The sequence below is a fragment of the Cervus elaphus genome, chromosome 12, assembly GCF_910594005.1.
Source record: "Cervus elaphus chromosome 12, mCerEla1.1, whole genome shotgun sequence".
NCBI classification, from domain to species: Eukaryota; Metazoa; Chordata; class Mammalia; order Artiodactyla; family Cervidae; genus Cervus; species Cervus elaphus.
In genome coordinates, this window is record NC_057826.1 from 36566859 (window position 1) to 36584551 (window position 17693).

Here is a 17693-nt window from a genome sequence, read left to right on the forward strand (position 1 = left end):
AGCTGTGGATCTGAAAGTCCTAAAAGGCAGAATGAAGACTTTTTAATTGTATCTATTTCTGCTGAAGAATCCAATAATGATCTTCACAGGCCTTTATTAAAAAGCTTCTTCCTGGAACTTCCCTGGTGGCACAGTGGATAAGAATCTGCCTGCCAGTGCAAGGGACACAGGTTTGATTCCTGGTCCGGGAAGTTTCCACATGCTGTGGATCTAAGCCTACGAGCCACAACTGCTGAGCCCATGTGTTGCAGCTACTGAAGCACACGCACCTAGAGCCTGTGCTCCACAACGAGAAGCTACCACAATGAGAAGGCCACTCCCTACAATAAAGAGTAACCCCTGATCTCCACAACTAAAGAAAGCCAGTACAAAGCAACAAAGACCCACTGTAGCCAAACTGAATAAAATTAAAAAGATGCTATGGGGGCTTCCCTGGAGGTCCATTGTTTTTTTCCTTTTTTTAAAAAAGCTTTTTTCCAGGAGGACAGGACCCTTGTCTTTGTGGGTCACGACTGTGTCCTCAGCATCTAAGGCTGCATCCAGCACAATAGTAGGCACTCATAATTACTCATAGATTTCCACTTCTGGCCAAGACGGAGTGACAGGGTCCAGACTAACTCTCATCGTAAACAACTGAAAAGGTTTTCAGATATTGGACAACAAGCAGCACAGGATGGTGATCTTTGAAAGGGCAATAAGATGAACCCTGTGATTGTCTTAGCTTACTGCCTAGGAAAGGGTTTCTAGGCCCAAAGATCTCATGGAGTTCAGAGTTCAGTTCAAGATGGCTGGTATTCACAGGGCAGAGTACGGAGGAGGAGAGAGTAACAGAGAGAAGGCTGATAAGGACATGCATGTGAGGAAACCACTGATTTCTGAGAAAGAAGAATTGGAAAAGAGCAATCAGAAAAATCCGTAGAGCTTGCTCAGGACTGGGAAACTACTAACCCAAGTGGGAAGACCTAACTCCTGGGGCATTGAGTCAAGTTCTCATGAAAGGCTTGTTTCAGTAGTAGAGCCAAATTAGTCCTAGTTTAAAGGCTGTTTTGTTTTTCTTTGGCCTCAAGACAGGTGGGAACTTAGTTCCGTGTAGGAAACCCACATCCCCTGCAGTGGAAGTTCAGAGTCGTAACCACTGGACTGCCCAGCAAGTCCCTGTAAAGGCTGTTTTGGACCTCTATAACAGAGCAGAAAAAAACGAGACTTGCTAGATTCAAACTGTTTCCAAGTGATAACTTAGCTGCATTCTAGAGTGAAGTCCAAACGTATTTAAAGGAATGCAAAAAAATGCAGCACCCAGCTGTGTAAAACTCGTTTTAACTGTCCTCTGACTTTAAATTACCATTTAAAAAAAATTTAAATTTACTTTATGTAATAATGCATAAAAATAGAGCTTGTAACAAGAGGGGAAATCAATCAATAGAAAAAACACAGAAGTGATGCATGATAGATACAGAGGACAAAACCTTTGAAGCAAGTATTTTAATATTTGTTGTATATCCCATCCCATATTTAAAATATTGTTCAAGAAGGTGGAAGAAGTAGGTAGGAGAGAAAGTAGGAGAGCTTAAGTAGGAGAGAAATAGGAGGTATAAAAAAAGAAGATATAAAAAAGATATGTTTGAAATTAAACTTCTAGAGATAAAAAAATACATCATCTGAAATGAAAAGTACACTGGATGGGGTTAGTAGCAGCTTACACATTGCAGATGAGAAGATTAGTGAACTTGAAGACATGGCAATAGAAACTATTTGAAATAAGCATAGAGAAGAGAGACATAACACTGTGTTAAAAATCTGTGGAATATTATCAAGGGCCTGATACAAATCTGATTGGAGTCCCAGAAAGAACAGATGGGGGAGACAGAGAAGTATTTGAAGATACTCTATTTAAAAAATTGTATTGTAAGGTATCTTTTGTTAAAATTCATTTTTTTAGTACATAGAAACTAGTTGATTTTTATAATTTGTTTTTGTATACTCTTCTAGAGATCATTCCCTCCATCAGTATGTGAGAATTCCAGTTGCTCCGCAAACTCATCTGTACTTAGTATTGTAATTTTTTTTCTTTTCTTTCTTTCTTTTCCTTTCCTTTCCTTCTCCCACCATCCCCATCCCCCCGCACCGTTTTAGTTTTAGCCATTCTAATGGGTATACAGTGGTATCTCATTGTGGTCTTAATTTGCCTTTTCTTGATGACTAATGAGGTAGCATCTTTCCAATATGCTTTTCTGCCACCTGATATTTTCTTTGGTAAAATATCTAAATCTTTTGCCCATTTATCAAGTTGTTTGGTTGTTTTTTCCTCAATATTCAGTTTTGTGAGTTTTAAAAATATTCTGGTTGTAAGTTTATTATCAGATTTGTAATTTGCAAATATTTTATACCTATTTGTGGTATATCATTCTGTTTATGGTGTCTTTTGGAGAGCAGAAGTTCTTAATTTTGAGGAAATTCATCTTATTGTTTTTTCTTTTGTGGATTGTGCTTTTGACATTATATCCAAGAAATTTTTGTATAGTCCAAGATAACAAAGATTTGCTGTTTTTTTTTTCTCTAGAGGCTTTATACTTTCTGACTTGGGATTTCAGTCCTTGATCCATCTTGAGTTGCTTTTAAAATAGGGCACAAATTATGAATTGAAATGAATTTTTCTTTTTTGCATATGGATACCCAGTTGCTGTAGTGCCATTTGTTGAAAACATTATCCTTTTTACATTGAGTTGCTTTTATAACATGTGGAAAACCAGTTGACCATATATTTGTGGGTCTATTTCTGGACCCTATTCCATTGACTATGTGTCAGTGCTTTCTCTGACACCACACTGCCTTACTTACTGTCTCTTCATAATAAGTCTCAGTTTTAATCTGCTCAGGCTGCCATAACAAAATGCCATAGACTGGGTGACTTAAACAAGAAATTAATTTTTCTTGTAAACAAGAAATTAATTTTTCTTGTTTCTCTGGAGACTGAAAGTTAGAGATCGTGATCACGTTCTGGTGAGAGCTTTCTTTCTGGCTTGCACTCAGCCACGTTCTTACTGCATCCTCACATGGCCCTTCCTCTGTTCTTATACAGAAAGAGATGTTTCATCTTTTCCTCATTTTATAAGCTCACTAATTGCATCATGAAGACAGCACTCTCATGACCTAATGTAAAGCTAACTACTCCCCCAAGGGCCCGTTTCCAAAACACCCATTACATTGGGACTTACGGTTTTTTTTGTTTTTTTTTTAATTTCATTTGTTTATTTATTGCTGTGCTGGGAGTTTGTTGCTGTGTGAGGGCTTTCTCTAGTTGTGGCGAGCGGGACTCTCTAGTTATGGCGCATGGGCTTCTCATTACAGTGGCTTCTCTTGTTGCAGAGCATGGCCTCTAGAGGTGAAGGCTTCAGTATTTCTGATACGCAGATTCATTAGTTGTGGCACATGGGCTCAGTTGCCCACAGCATGTGACATCTTGGATTGAACCCGTGTCCCCTGTATTGACGGGCAAATTCTTTTTTATTTGTTTAATTAAAAATCTGCATTGCATTCAGTTTTATTTTTTGATATTGAAGTTAGGTTTAAAAGCAAAGTAAGACAGTTTGTTGTTATAAGTTATATCTAACTTATAAAATTGGTTTACAGGGTGTTGTTATTGAACTCTTCTGCTCTGAGTAGCTAATGGCCTCAATTTCTTATTTGCTCTGCTGTCTGCTTTCTATTTTTAGTGACTGTGCTTGTTAAAATTGTATTGTCTTTTTCTCATTATTCTTTTTTTTGTTTATTTTTAATTGAAGGATAATTACAATAATATTGTGTTGGTTTCTGCCATACATCAACATGAATCAGCCACAGGTATACATATGTCTCCTCCCTCTGGAGCCTCCTTCCCATCTCCTACCTGATCCCACTCTTCTAGGTTGTCACAGAGTCTGGTTTTAAGTTCCCTGAGTCTTATAGCAAATTCCCACTGGCTATCTGTTCTACATATGTTAGCATGTATGTTCCATGCTAATCTCTCCATTTGTCCCACCATCTTCTTCCTATCCCTTCCTCCTGCCCCATGTCCCTAAGTCTGTTCTCTATATCTGTGTCTCCATTGCTGCCCTTCAAATAGGTTTATCAATACCATCTTTCTAGATGCCGTATATATGGCAGGCAAATTCTTAACCATTGGACCAGGGAAGTCCCTCCCTTACCTCTTTGAAACAGTCCCTCAGAGTAATCTGAGAGGCTGTATCCTGGACTTAAATCCTCAGTAAGTCCACCAAATAAAATATAATTTTCAATTTTTATGTTGTGTATTTTTTTTCCCAGTTGATTTGTCTTTCTGCAGATAATTGGTTCCCCTGAAACCTCAGGTTACTGATTGGCTAAACAAAAATTGTAAAATTTCAGATTATCTGAATTTTTGAAATTGTTGTTTTAAAGAGGGGGGCAAGACTCTCCAGCGTTCTACATCCTTAATGGAAGATGGAAGTCTTATTCTGCTTTTTTTTCCTCTCAATTTTTTCTCTCTGTGCTGTTTAGATGTTTTCTGTTGACTACTTTTTGAGTTAATTCACCCTGTCTTTTGCTTTATGTAGTTCGTGAAACCATTTCAGTTAACCTTTAATTTCTAGAATATGCATTTATTTTTTACTGATTTTAATTGTCTTTTCTAAATCTCTCATCTATTTGTCTGTTTCTCCACCTTTCCCCTTATTTTCTTGAAAGTTTAATCATAGTTATTTTAAAGGCCCTATTTGATATTTCTAATATCTGGATCATTTATGGATTTGTTTCTATTATCTATTTTTTGGGGGGGGATTGGTCATTTGATCCTTCTTTTTTTTTTTAGAATGTCTTATATTTTAAAATTAGGCGCTGGACATTGTAAATGAACATTTGTAGGGGCTCTGGATGATATGTTATTTGTACTTGAAGAGGGTTAACATTTCTTTCCTCAGTCAGATAAGGCAGAAGTGGATTGACTTGATCCTGCTGAGGCTTTGTCTTAAGCTTGCTATTTCACCCTTGTCTTTCCCCTAGGGCATAGTATTTATTCTTTAGACATGTTTCTTATTACTAGGCTATGGTGCTTTTAGGGTCTCAATAGAAAACTTGATATGTTTATCAAGATCCAAAATAAACATTTGTCTATCTTGCAACACATAGTTGCTGAAATCTCTGGTCTTTAACCACTCCAAATACTGAGTTTCACTGAGTTTCTTGGTTTCTTGTTTTGAACATCTAAAATTTTTGAGTTGGCCAATAACTTTGAAATTTGGTTGCAGGTTTTTAGGCTCCGTCTTCATGGTTCTTTTTTTTCCTTTTAAAAAGACTGCTTGTGATTTGGAAAATAAAATGCCCTCAGAAAAAGAGCTAGGATGAATGTGGAACTCAACTGTTACGCTTCTCTTCTCTCAGGGATCATAGACCTTCAAGTTCTGCCTCCATTGGTTGCTCTGCAATGTGTTCTCCTGTTGATTTATATATTTGTCTAGCCTTTTTTGGGGTCTTCCTTAGTGACTCAGTTGGTAAAGAATCTGCTTGCAGTGTAGGAGACCTGAGTTTGATCCCTGAATCAGGAAGATCCCCTAGAGAAGGAAATGGCAACCCACTGCAGTATTCTTGCTTGGAGAATTCCGCATACAGAGGAGCCTGGTGAGCTTCAGCCCATGGGGTCGCAAAGAGTTGGACACAACTGTGTGACTAACTTTCACTTTCACTTTCTAGCCTTTTTAGTTCTCAGCAGGAGGGTTAGTAGAATTCAAGGTACTTCTTTAAGACCAAAATTGGAAATTTCTATATGCTCTCTAGTTCTGCTTGCTTCTACTAGTAATCAAGGGAGAGGTAAAAGCAGGGAGGATAAAATCATTTATTATTTATACCCTACTTATTTCTCAGATGGGTTTGTGGCAAACTGTCTGGTAGGGGAGCAACCCAGCTATGAGGCTAAGTGTCCATAGCAAACCTCCAGTCCTGGCTCTGTCCTAATCAGCTGTAGGATTTTAGACAAATTGCTCATTTTTATTTTGTCTTATTTATTTTTGGATGTGCTTGGTCTTCATTGCTGCTCTTGTGCTTTCTCTAGCTGTGGCGAGTGGGGACTGCTCTGTAGTTGTGGTGCTTGGGTTTCTTATTGCGATGGCTTCTCCTGTTGCAGAGCACAGGCTCTAGGGTGTGTGGGCTTTAGTAGTTGTGGTTCCTGGGCTCTAGAGCACAGGCTTAATAGTTGTGGCACACAGGCTTAGTTGCTCTGTGGCATGTGGGCTCCTCCTGGACTAGGGATTGGACCCATGTCTCCTGCATTGGCAGGTGAATTCTTTACCACTGAGCCACCACGGAAACCCTGCTTGTCTTCTTTGAATATAATTTTCTTTGTACCTAAAACAGGGTTAGTAATTGACTTGCTTATAGGAATGTTATGAGGATGAGCTGTGAAAGTAAAGCAGAATCTTTTGAAAAAACTGCAGAAACAAACATCTTATCTTTCACCTTACAGCCCACAAATAACACAGAAACAGAAGTGAGGAACTCAGGATGTTGGTTTCGCTTACTCACTAACTAGCTGTTGACTCTGGGTAAATCATTTCATTCTTCCTCATCTGCACTTTGAGACAGCTTATCAAACTCTAAGTGATAAGACAAGAAGAAAACATTTAAACAATGAAGCCCAAGTCTTTGAGCCCTTGGGGTATTGAGAGGAAGTGCCAGCCGGATTAATTCTCTTCCTCTTGGCAGTTGGGTGTTATCAGTTGTGCTCAGTCATGGTGGACTCTTTGCAACCCCATGGACTGTAGCCCACCAAACTTCTCTGTCCATGGGATTTTTCCAGGCAAGAATACTGGAGTGGGTTGCCATTTTGAAATCTTCTCCAGTTATTAATTGTACCTGCATTTAAAGGAAACTTGTATCTGCTGGAAAAGTGAGATGAATGCTATAGCCTGCATTTAGAAGATGAATATGGATTATTCTTTACACCTTTTAGCGGAAAAAGAAAGAGGGAAGAGGGAGGGCAAGAGAAGACAGATGTGATCACTGGCATCATCTTGCCTGGACTCAAGGCTAGGATCTGTGCCTATAACTATGGCTGGGCTTGACTCCAGAACTGGCAGTTATCTAAAGTAAAAATGAAAACAGATAAAGTGTGAGCTAGGATGAGTTTGATCAATCCTAAATCAAATCCCTTACGATTATACAAGAAAAGTGGCAAACAGATTCAAGGGATTAGATCTCTAGACAGAGTGCCTGAAGAACTGTGGATGGAGGTTTGTAACATTGTACAGGAAGCAGTGCTCAAGACCCAAGAAAAAGAAGTGCAAAAAGGCAAAATGGTTGTCTGAGGAGGCCTTACAAATAGCTGAGAAAAGAAGAGAAGCTAAAGGCAAAGGAGAAAAGGAAGGACATACTGTCTGAATGCAGAGTTCCAAAGAATAGCAAGGAGATATAAGAAAGCCTTCCTCAGTGGTCACTGCAAAGAAATAGAGGAAAACAATAAAATGTGAAAGACTAGAGATCTCTTCAAGAAAATTAAGAGATATCAAGGGATATCTTTCATGCAAAGATGGGCACAATAAAGGACAGAAGTGGTATGGACCTAACAGAAGCAGAAGATATTAAGAAGAGGTGGCAAGAATACATAGAAGAGCTATACAAAAAAGATCTTCATGACCCAGATAACGACAATGGTGTGATCACCCACCTAGAGCCCGATGTCCTGAAATGCAAAGTCAAGTGGGCCTTAGGAAGCATCACTACCGAACAAAGCTAGTGGAGGTGATAGAATTCTAGCTGAGCTATTTCAAATCTTAAAGATGATACTGTGAAAGTGATGCACTCAATATGCCAGCAAATTTGGAAAAAGCAGTGGTCACAGGACTGGAAAGGTCAGTTTTCATTCCAATCCCAAAGAAAGGCAATGCCAAAGAATGTTCGAACTTCTGCACAGTTGCACTCATCTCACATACTAGCAAAATAATGCTCAAAATTCTGCAAGCGAGGCTTCAACAATACGTGAACTGAGAACTTCCAAATGTTCAAGCTGGATTTAGAAAATGCAGAGGAACCAGAGATCAAATTGCCAACATCCTTTGGATAATCGGAAAAGCACGAGAGTTCCAGAAAAACATCTATTTCTACTTTATTGACTACACCAAAGCCTTTTACTGTGTGAATCACAACAAACTATGGAATATTCTTAAACAGATGGGAATACCAGACCTCCTGACCTGCCTCCTGAGAAATCTGTATGCAGGTCAGGAAGAAACAGTTAGAACCAGACATGGAGCAACAGACTGGTTCCAAATTGGGAAAGGAGTACATCAAGGCTGTATATTGTCACCCTGCTTTTTTAACTTACATGCAGAGTACATTATACGAAATGCCAGCCTGGATGAAGCACAAACTGGAACCAAGATTGCCAGAAGAAATATCAATAACCTCAGATATGCAGATGACACCACCCTTATGGCAGAAAGCGAGGAGGAACTGAGGAACCTCTTGATGAAAGCGAAAGAGGAGAGTGAAAAAGCTGGCTTAAAACTGAAATTCAGAAAACTAAGATCATGGCATCTGGTCCCATCACTTCATGGCAAATAGATGGAGAAACAATGACCACAGTGGCAGACTTTATTTTGGGGGGGCTCCAAAATTACTGCAGATGGTGACTGTAGCCATGAAATTAAAAGACGCTTGCTCCTTGGAAGGAAAGCTATGACCAACCTAGACAGCATGTTAAAAAGCAGAGACATTACTCTGCCGACAAAGGTCCATCTAGTCAAAGCTATGGTTTTTCCAGTAGTTATGTATGGATGTGAGAGCTGGACCATAAAGAAAGCTAAGCACCGAAGGATTGATACTTTTGACATGTGGTGTTAGAGAAAACTCTTGAGAGTCCCTTGAACTGCAAGGAGATGAAATCAGTCAATCCTAAAGGAAATCAACCCTGAATATTCATTGGAAGGCCTGATGCTGAAGCTGAAGCTCCCATACTTTGGCCACCAGATGCGAAGAATGGACTCATTGGAAAAGAACCTGATGCTGGGAAAGATTGAAGGCGGGAGGAGAAGGAGATGACAGAGGATGAGATGGTTGGATGGCATCACTGACTCGATGGACATGAGTTTGAGCAAGCTCCGGCTGTTGGTGGTGGACGGGGAGGCAAGACGTGCTGCAGTCCATGGGGTCACAAAGAGTTGGACAGTACTGAATGGCTGAACTGACGAAGAATGAGTTTGAGAGATTTCATAATCATATTAAGATTGTTGTCAGATGCGACCTTGACAATATCTTTAATTTTCCTGAGTTTCTATAGGGACTTACAATAATAGCTGGCAACTCTTAAGTTTTCCTACTGTTTTTCAAATTATCTTTCCGTTAGTATATCAAATTTTCCTAATAATCTTGTGAAACAGCATTGGGCAATTAGGCAGGGCAGGAATAACAGAAGGGGTCCAGAGAGGCAAAATGAGTTGCTTCTAGGTTACAGAATATAACACACATTTACTCTGCTAGGCCTTTTATGTGTGTGTGTGTGTGTGTGTATACAAATGCATGGAGCTAGGGAAATAGAGATATATCTTCCTGTTTTGGTGTTTGTTATCATCATCCTCATACCCAATGTCAGAAATCTGTTTGTTTCACTTATTTTACAAATATTTATTTATTAAAGATTCATGTATTTATTTTATTTTTTGGCTGTGGTGGGTCTTCATTGCTGCATGTGGGCTTTTCTCTAGTTGCAGCAAGACAGTGGCTACTCACTAGTTGCAGTGCATGGACTCATTGTGGTGGCTTCTCTTGTTGTGGAGCACAGGCTCAAGGTGCGTGGGCTTAGTTGTTGTGGCACAAGGGGGCTTAGTTGCTTCTCAGCATGTGGGATCTTCCTGGACAAGGGATTGAACTGGTGTCCCCTGTGTTGCAAAGCGAATTCTTAACCACTGGACCACCAGGGAAGCCCCACAAATATTTATTGATTGCCTAATATTGTGGCGGGCTTCCTTTGTGGCTCAGTGGTAAAGAATCTGCCTGCTAATGCAGGACTTGTGTGTTCAATCCCTGAATTGGGAAGATCTCCTGGAGAAAGAAGTGGTAACCCACTATATGGGGAGCCTGTCAGGGTGTAATCCTTGGGGTTGCAAAAGAGTTGGACACAACTTGGTGACTAAACAACAACAACAGTATTGTGGCAGATCTTGAGTCTGGGGATCAGTTCAGTTCAGTTGCTCAGTTGTGTCCGACTCTTTATGTAACACCACAGTTCAAAAGCATCAATTCTTCAGTGCTCTGCCTTCTTTATGATCCAACTTTCACATCCATACATGACTAGTGGAAAAACTAAATCTTTGACTATGGACTGCAGCATGCCAGGCTTCCCTGTCCATCACCAATTCCCAGAACTTGCTCAAACTCATGTCCATCGAGTCAGTGATGCCATCCAAGCATCTCATCCTCTGTAGTCCCCTTCTCCTCCTGCCTTCAATCTTTCCCAGCATCAGGGTCTTTTCCAATGAGTCTGTTCTTCGCATCTGGTGGCCAAAATATTGGAGCTTCCCACCCACCCTCTCGGCCCCCAGGGAAGGCACTGTTACCAGGGTTACAGTGGCAAATAAGATAAAGAGCCTGTGCTTATTGAGATCATAGTCTAGTGGGAAACAAATAGACATGTAGAGCACTAAATGCCCTGTAGACCTCTGCAGAAGCGTGTTGCAGCAGGAGTGTGGGGAAAGGTATCTGAAGTCTGAACTGGAGAAAATTTGGAAAACTTCATTGAGAAGAGTGGCCTTGCAACAGAGACTTGGTGGTACAGGGATTTGCTAGGTAAATAAAAACCGGCTCAAAACTTAACATTGAAAAAAACTAAGATCATGACATCAGATTCCATCACTTCATGGCAAATAGCAGGGGAAAAGGTGGAAGCAGTGAGATTTTATTTTTTGGGCTCCAAAATCACTGTGGACAGTGACTGCAGCCATGAAATGAAAAGACACTTGCTCCTTGGAAGAAAAGCTATGACAAACCTAGACAGTATTAAAAAGCAATGCATTACTTTGGCAACAAAGGTCCATATAGTCAAAGATTTAGTTTTTCCACTAGTCATGTATGGATGTGAAAGTTGGATCATAAAGAAGGCAGAGCACCGAAGAATTGATGCTTTTGAACTGTGGTGTTGCAGAAGACTTTTGAGAGTCACTTGGACTGCAAGGTGATCCAACCAGTCCATCCTAACAGAGATCAACTCTGAATATTGATTGGAAGGACTGATGATGAAGCTGAAGCGCCAATACTTTGGCCACCTGATGCAAAGAACTGACTCATTGGAAAAGACCCTGATGCTGGGAAAGATTAAAAGCAAAAGGAAAGGAAGGCTTTAGGATGAGATGGTTAGATAGCATCACCGACTCAATGGATATAAATGTGAGCAAACTGCAGGAGAGTGGAGGACAGAGAAGCCTGACTTGCTGCAGTCCATGGAGTCACAAAGAGTCAGACAGGACTTAGCAACTGAAGAACAACAGCAGCACTAGATAGCGGTAGCATGTTAGAGGCAGAAGGAACAGCATCCGCAAACATGTGACAATACAGGCAGAAGGAAACATCAACATATATTGAGAGGGAACAACATATAGCTCAGTATTACTGGTGGGTAGGAGTAGGAAGAAATTAGATCATTTTGGAGAATTACTTCCTCCCTTTCATTTACTCCCTCCATGCCCCACCAGTCATCACTCCCTATAGGTTTGTTTCTTCCTCTGCATCCACTGCTTTGGTTAGAGCCTCTCCCTGTCCGACCTGGACCAACTTTTGTCTCCTGACTGGTCTTCCTGTCCCCAACAGGCATCCTTCCAGTCCCTCCTCCTGCCTCCCTACTTTGCTCCAGGTAAGCCCAAACGTTCAGCCTGGACTTGATTGCATCTCCAGACATCTCTTGATAAACCATCACGATCTCTTTCGTGTTTTCTCCTTTCATTCCTTAACTAATTTCTTACTTTATTTTGTCCCTCCTTCATTAGTTTCTCAAAAAATATCCCCTTATTCTTTAGCTATATTTTTACAGCCTTGTTAGTATGTCAGGAAGGCTTCACATCTGTGCCTTTTATGTGTGTTTCTCCCTCTTGTAGTCTATCTTTCCTGTTCTCTGTCAGTAATTCTCTGCTTACCTTTCAAGACTTTCCTGGCTCAGGACCAATGGAACCAGCTGTGTAAAGCCTTTTTTGACACATATCTTTCCTCACTGATTTGTAATTCCTTCACAGTAGAGACAATATTCCATTCATCTTTGTGTGCTCATCACCCAGAGCCACACCAGGGTGATCATGAGTACTTAATAAATATTTGTTAAATGGATTAGCAAAAGACTTCCTAGCAGTCATTTGGAATCAAATCTTGTGCAGTCCTGTGTTCTGTTGTTTTCTAGGAACTGTCTTCCCAGTACCAAATGATGATCCATTTTCTGAGTGCAGAGATCTTTCTCTTACTTTTCTTCTACTTATTTTTCTCCCCTGTGCCTAGTTCAGTACTGGGCAGTACTTTTACTGAAGTGCCTCTTAGACCTGACCCTGCAAAGCAGTCTTTAAAGCATATAAATATTTAACTTGAGATTTGCACCCCTCCTCTACAGGCAAGGGCAAGCACAGCAAAGGAGGGCCCAGGGACAAAATGAGCCAATCAGGAAATCACCCTCCCTCATTCCCAGCCCATCCCTTCAGTCAGGGTGGCATGGAACTGTGTTCCTTCTGTCCCCTCTGAGGCACCAGAAGAAGTCTACAAACTGGAGTAAGTAATCATCTTGGGGGAGGGCAGGAACCTGATTTGCCAGCTCTTTTCATTGAGCCTACTGAGACCAAGTTCAAGTAGGTCTATATCTATGCAGGAAGGCCCTGATTTATAAAACAAAAGTTGTCCGTTTATGATGTTTAATGAAATTATATTTAAATGGTTGAAAGGATCACAGTAAAACAAAAACAAAACACAATTCCATAGGGAAGGAAAATTTCTACAAAGTAAAAAAAAGTCTCAGATGAACCTGTATTATGACTGAATGTTTAGATAAAGGTTGCTTATAGTGAGGCTCGAGTGCTTGTTTTGTTTCTTTTTCTTAAATAGATGATTCCAGTAAATGAGCCTGTACTTTTTTTTTTTTTTGACTGCACTGGATCTTCACTGCTCTGAACAGGCTTTCTCTAGTTGTGGCCAGCAGGGGCTACTCTTCATTGCAGTGCGTGGGCTTCTTGGCTGCAGTGGCTTCTCTTGTGGTGGAGCACAGGCTCTAGGCACAAGGGCTTCAGTAGTTGTGGCTCTCAGGCTCTAGAGCAAGGGCTCAGTTCTTGTGGTGCACGAGCTTAGCTGCTCCGCAACAAGTAGAATCTTCCCGGATCAGGGATCAAACCTGCACCCCCTGCATTAGCTGGCAGTTTCTCAACCAGGGGACCACCAGGGAAGTCCTGTTTTTTTTTTCTTTATTCTCTCATTTTGTTTTGAAACGTTCTTTATTGGGGATAATTAACACTCATCCTGATTATTCCATGTGTATGTTTCTTTTCTCTCATGAGGAACTCTCTTAGATACTCCAAAAATGACTGTCATGCTGCTTTATGGTCAGGAACTTGACAGTCTGTTCATCTTGGTTTTCTCAGTAATGTGTGGTGGGGCTGTGGTCTTCCCAGCCCTCTGCCTCCTTGTTTTCTTCTTAGTACAGCTCAGTTGGGCCTCCTGGAGGCTAACAGGAGTAGTTGCCCTCTCACTCTTCCTCAAGGGAACTGAAGAGGGTCCTTTTTAGTCCAGGTCCTGGAGCCCTTTGTGAGCCACTGATTCATGTCAATCCCCCTGCCCTTCATTTCTCTTCTATGTTATTTCCCTTCCTTAGCTATTGACAATAGAAAGTATAAGTCTGTATTTCATTGTTCATTATAATTATGCTTCTAATCTTCTCGGTTCTCAGTCCTTAAAGAAGTCAGCTAAACTCTACATATTTTTAGTTTTGTTTTTCCCGTAGATAACTGGCCCTAAAAGTTCTATCTAGTCTCGTATTATAGAACAACTAATCTTCCAGTCTTGGCTCTGAATTTGTCTTTCAGGAGAACAGGAGATGGAGAAAACAAATGGAAAAGAGGCCTTTGCTTTGTCCACTGTGGAGACTGGCATAGAGAACCCAGGGCTGAAACTCACGGTAACTCACCAGTTTAGTTTCTGCACATCTCTGTGGACTGCTGCATGGCCTCATGTAGGGTATTTGACTGCTCTCAATCCCTTTCACCCCTGGCAGGGCCTTATGACTGACCTCAGTTCTACCTCTGCTTACAGGAAGAAGGGATAAATCCTGAGGGAAGCAAGAGGACTGAAGAGGGAGGACACAGCCTCAGGAGGGGTGGATTGGAACCTCCCACACAACTGAGGTACAGGTGTTCTAGCATTGATTCAGTTGGGGCCTAGGATTGGCTAGTGTGGTCAGTGGATTTAGAAGAGGTCAGGCTTGCCCTGTTCTCAAGAACTTGTGATCTTATTGTGGAAATAAGATTCATAGCCATCTGCCATTACCATGTGCACATATCTATTTTTATGTAATTAATTGTTAAATATACCTGGGCCATAAGTAATGAGTTCAGTGGTATCAGCTGGCCTGGCAACAAAAATAGCAACAATGAGAATAACAACAACCAACAATTGTTGAGTGTTTACTATTGTACAGAATACTTTATGTAATTAATTCATTTAATTTTCACAACAGGTGGATACTAATTTTCATTCCCTTTTTCAATTAGAAAATTGAGGCTTATAATTTTTTATTATTTATTTATTTTTGGCTGCACCACACAGCTTGGAGGATCTTAGTTCCATGACCAGGGATTGAACCCAGGACCTCAGCAGGGAAAGTGCTGAGTCCTAACCACTGGACCTCCAGGGAATTCCCCCATATAATTTTTTTAAAATAGCTCTTCTGAAATACTCAGATTTGGGGATAAGGAGAAAGAGAAATCAGAAATTTAAAAAGACCAGAGAAAGTATCACCAAGAGAGATAATAAACTTCAAAAACTATAGTCTCTGAAGTCAAAAGAGAAAAAAGTGTCAAGGATGAAGGTACAATTAATCTACAATGTTCTGTGTAACAATAGTCAGGGAAGGAGTGGGAACAATCTTTGAATTTGGTCATGGTCGTAGTCGCAGAAGTAAAGTCCATGGAGGTTGTTGGGGTGAAATAGGTCAGATGGAAGCCGTATTCCCTGGTGTAGAAAAGAGTCTGTATTTATTAAAAAAAACAAAACACAGAAGCCACACATTGAGAAGCTTAGAAGAGGATATTGGATAGTTTCTAAAGGGAATATATGGATATATGTTTTCTTTCTTCTGTTTATTTTTAAGAATTAATTCAGTGACTTCATAGAGAAAGCAAGCTTAATTTTTTAAATTTCTTTTCTCCAGAATTTCACTTCTATATTCAAATGGATATATATCAGTTGATACACATCAGTGTGGACATTACTACTTTGTATTTTTGTTTTTCCACTTATTTTATATATCACATTTTTATAAGTTGACAGTAAACTTTCTATAATCGACCAGGAATTGAACCTGCGCACTCACCAGTGAAAGCATGGAGTCCTAACCCTGGATCATCAGGGAACTCCCTGAATATTTTTCAATGATTCCATTTTATCTCCTTTGTTGGCTTATTAGGTATAACTCTTTGTTTATTAGCTTTATTAGTGGTTGGTTTGGAGTTTGTGGTATATATTTTCAACTTATCAAGTCTACCTTCAAGTGATATTATACCTCATCATATATAGTATAAGAACTTTATAATAGTTTACTATTTGTCCCTTTCCAGACATTATATTACCATTGTTTATGTTTATACATTTTACTTCCACACATTATAAATTACATTTTGTTCGGTCACTCAGTTGTGTCCAACTCTTTGCAATCCCATGGACTGCAGCACGCCAGGCTTCCCTGTTCTTTCCCTCTCCTTCACCATCTCCTGGAGCTTGCTCAAGCTCATGTCCATTGAATCGGTAATGCCATCCAACCATCTCATCCTCTGTCGTCCTCTTCTCCTCCTACTTTCTATCTTTCCCAGCATCAGAGTCTTCTCCAATGAGTTGGCTCTTCGTATCCCATGGCCAAAGTATTGGAGCTTCAGCTTCAGTATCAGCCCTGCATATGATATTATTATTTTTGTTTATACATTGCTATCTTCCTGTATGTTCCAACTTAAATATACCTACACCTGCATGAATCCTTATCTTTTTCCCTCCTTTATCAGAAAACTTACTCTCCCTGAGTCTGAAGCTAACCTCTTTACCTTTCTTCTTTTTTTATTTTGACTGCTTAGGCTCTTTGTTGCAGCATGTGGGCAGGGGCTTCTCACTGTGGTGCACGGGCTTTTCTTGTTGCAGAGAATGGACTCTAGAGTGTGTGGGCTCAGTAGCTTTTTAGTTCTCTCAGCAGGGATGGAACCCAAGTACCCTGCAGTGGAAGGGGGATTCTAAACCACTGGACCACCAGGGAAGCCCCTTATCCATCTTCTTAATCTCCTTATACATCCTTCTCTATCCCCTTCTAAGGGCCCTCTGTTTCCTACTTCTTCAATTACTCCTTCTCCATTAGATCCTCCCCCAGTCTATAAGTGTACTCAAATTTCTTTCTTCTTATAATAAAACAAAACAAAAAATCAACCTTACCTCAAACTTGTGGTATCATTTTCCTTCATGGCCAAGTTTCTTGGGAACATGGGATTTCCTTGCTGTTTCCATTTTCTCACCTCCCCATTCAGTGCAGCCCAGTGCAATCTAGTTTTCACCATCACTGCTCCACTGAAATTCGCTTATTTAAGTGAGCAGTGAAAACCTACTTACCAAGTCCGATGTATACACACTTTCACTGGTCATCTCTGCAGCATGACCCTTCTGATCCTTTCTTTCTGGAAACTCATTTATTGATTTTTTAAAAATATATATATTTATTTATTTATTTAGCTGTGTTGGATCTTAGTTATGGCAGACAGAATCTTTTATTGCAATGTTCGTGAGCTCAGTAGTTGTGGCGTGCAGGCTTGCTTGCTTCATGGCATAGGGAATCTTAGTTCCCCAACCGGGGATGGAACTGTCGTCCCCAGCATTGCAGGGCAAATTCTTAACCACTGGACCACCAAGGAAGTCCCCACTTACTGATTTTAATGGCACTATACCCTCCTCATTCTCCTGCCTCTCTGGATGTTTCTTCTTGTCTGTTGTTTTCCAGAGCCTGTTTTTGTCTTTTCTTTTCATTCCTACACTTAATGTCTGGATTCATAAAGCCACATCTGATGTCTGCATCTTTGTTCTAAGCTTCTGACCTATATATCTAACCACTTACCAAACATCTTCATCTAGGTGTGGTGTAAATACCTCATATTTAACATTAAAACGAAATTCCTCTCAGCATAGGTGTGATACTTTTCTACTAAGTCAGGCCCTGGGCTGGGTTTTAGGCATACAAAGATAGATAAACTCACATTTCCTCCTCAGGTCTGTTCCTCCTCCTGTCTCATCTCTTTGGGTGCATGTTAGCATCCTGACTGAGTCACTCACCACAGGAACCTTATTTGTCATCCCAGTTTTCCTCCACTTGACATTGATTCTCTTTCTTAAACAACTGTGCATTCACCTCCTGTGCATGCACCTCCCCTGCACCCTCAGTTACTTCCTTACCGGCCCCAGCCTGTCACCCATCCCACTGCCTCCAG

General features: G+C 40.5%; 1 protein-coding gene across 2 annotated transcripts in view; it reads left to right on the forward strand.

Moving 5' to 3' along the window:
- The window catches only part of SLC28A2 (solute carrier family 28 member 2), a 57667-nt gene that overhangs the window by 12382 nt on the left and 27592 nt on the right, over nt 1-17693 (forward strand). For both annotated transcript variants that reach the window (XM_043920934.1, XM_043920935.1), the window contains exons 2-3: nt 14046-14137; nt 14272-14363. In XM_043920934.1, the coding sequence (XP_043776869.1) occupies nt 14046-14137; nt 14272-14363 (184 nt within the window). The remainder of the gene's footprint in view (nt 1-14045; nt 14138-14271; nt 14364-17693) is intronic.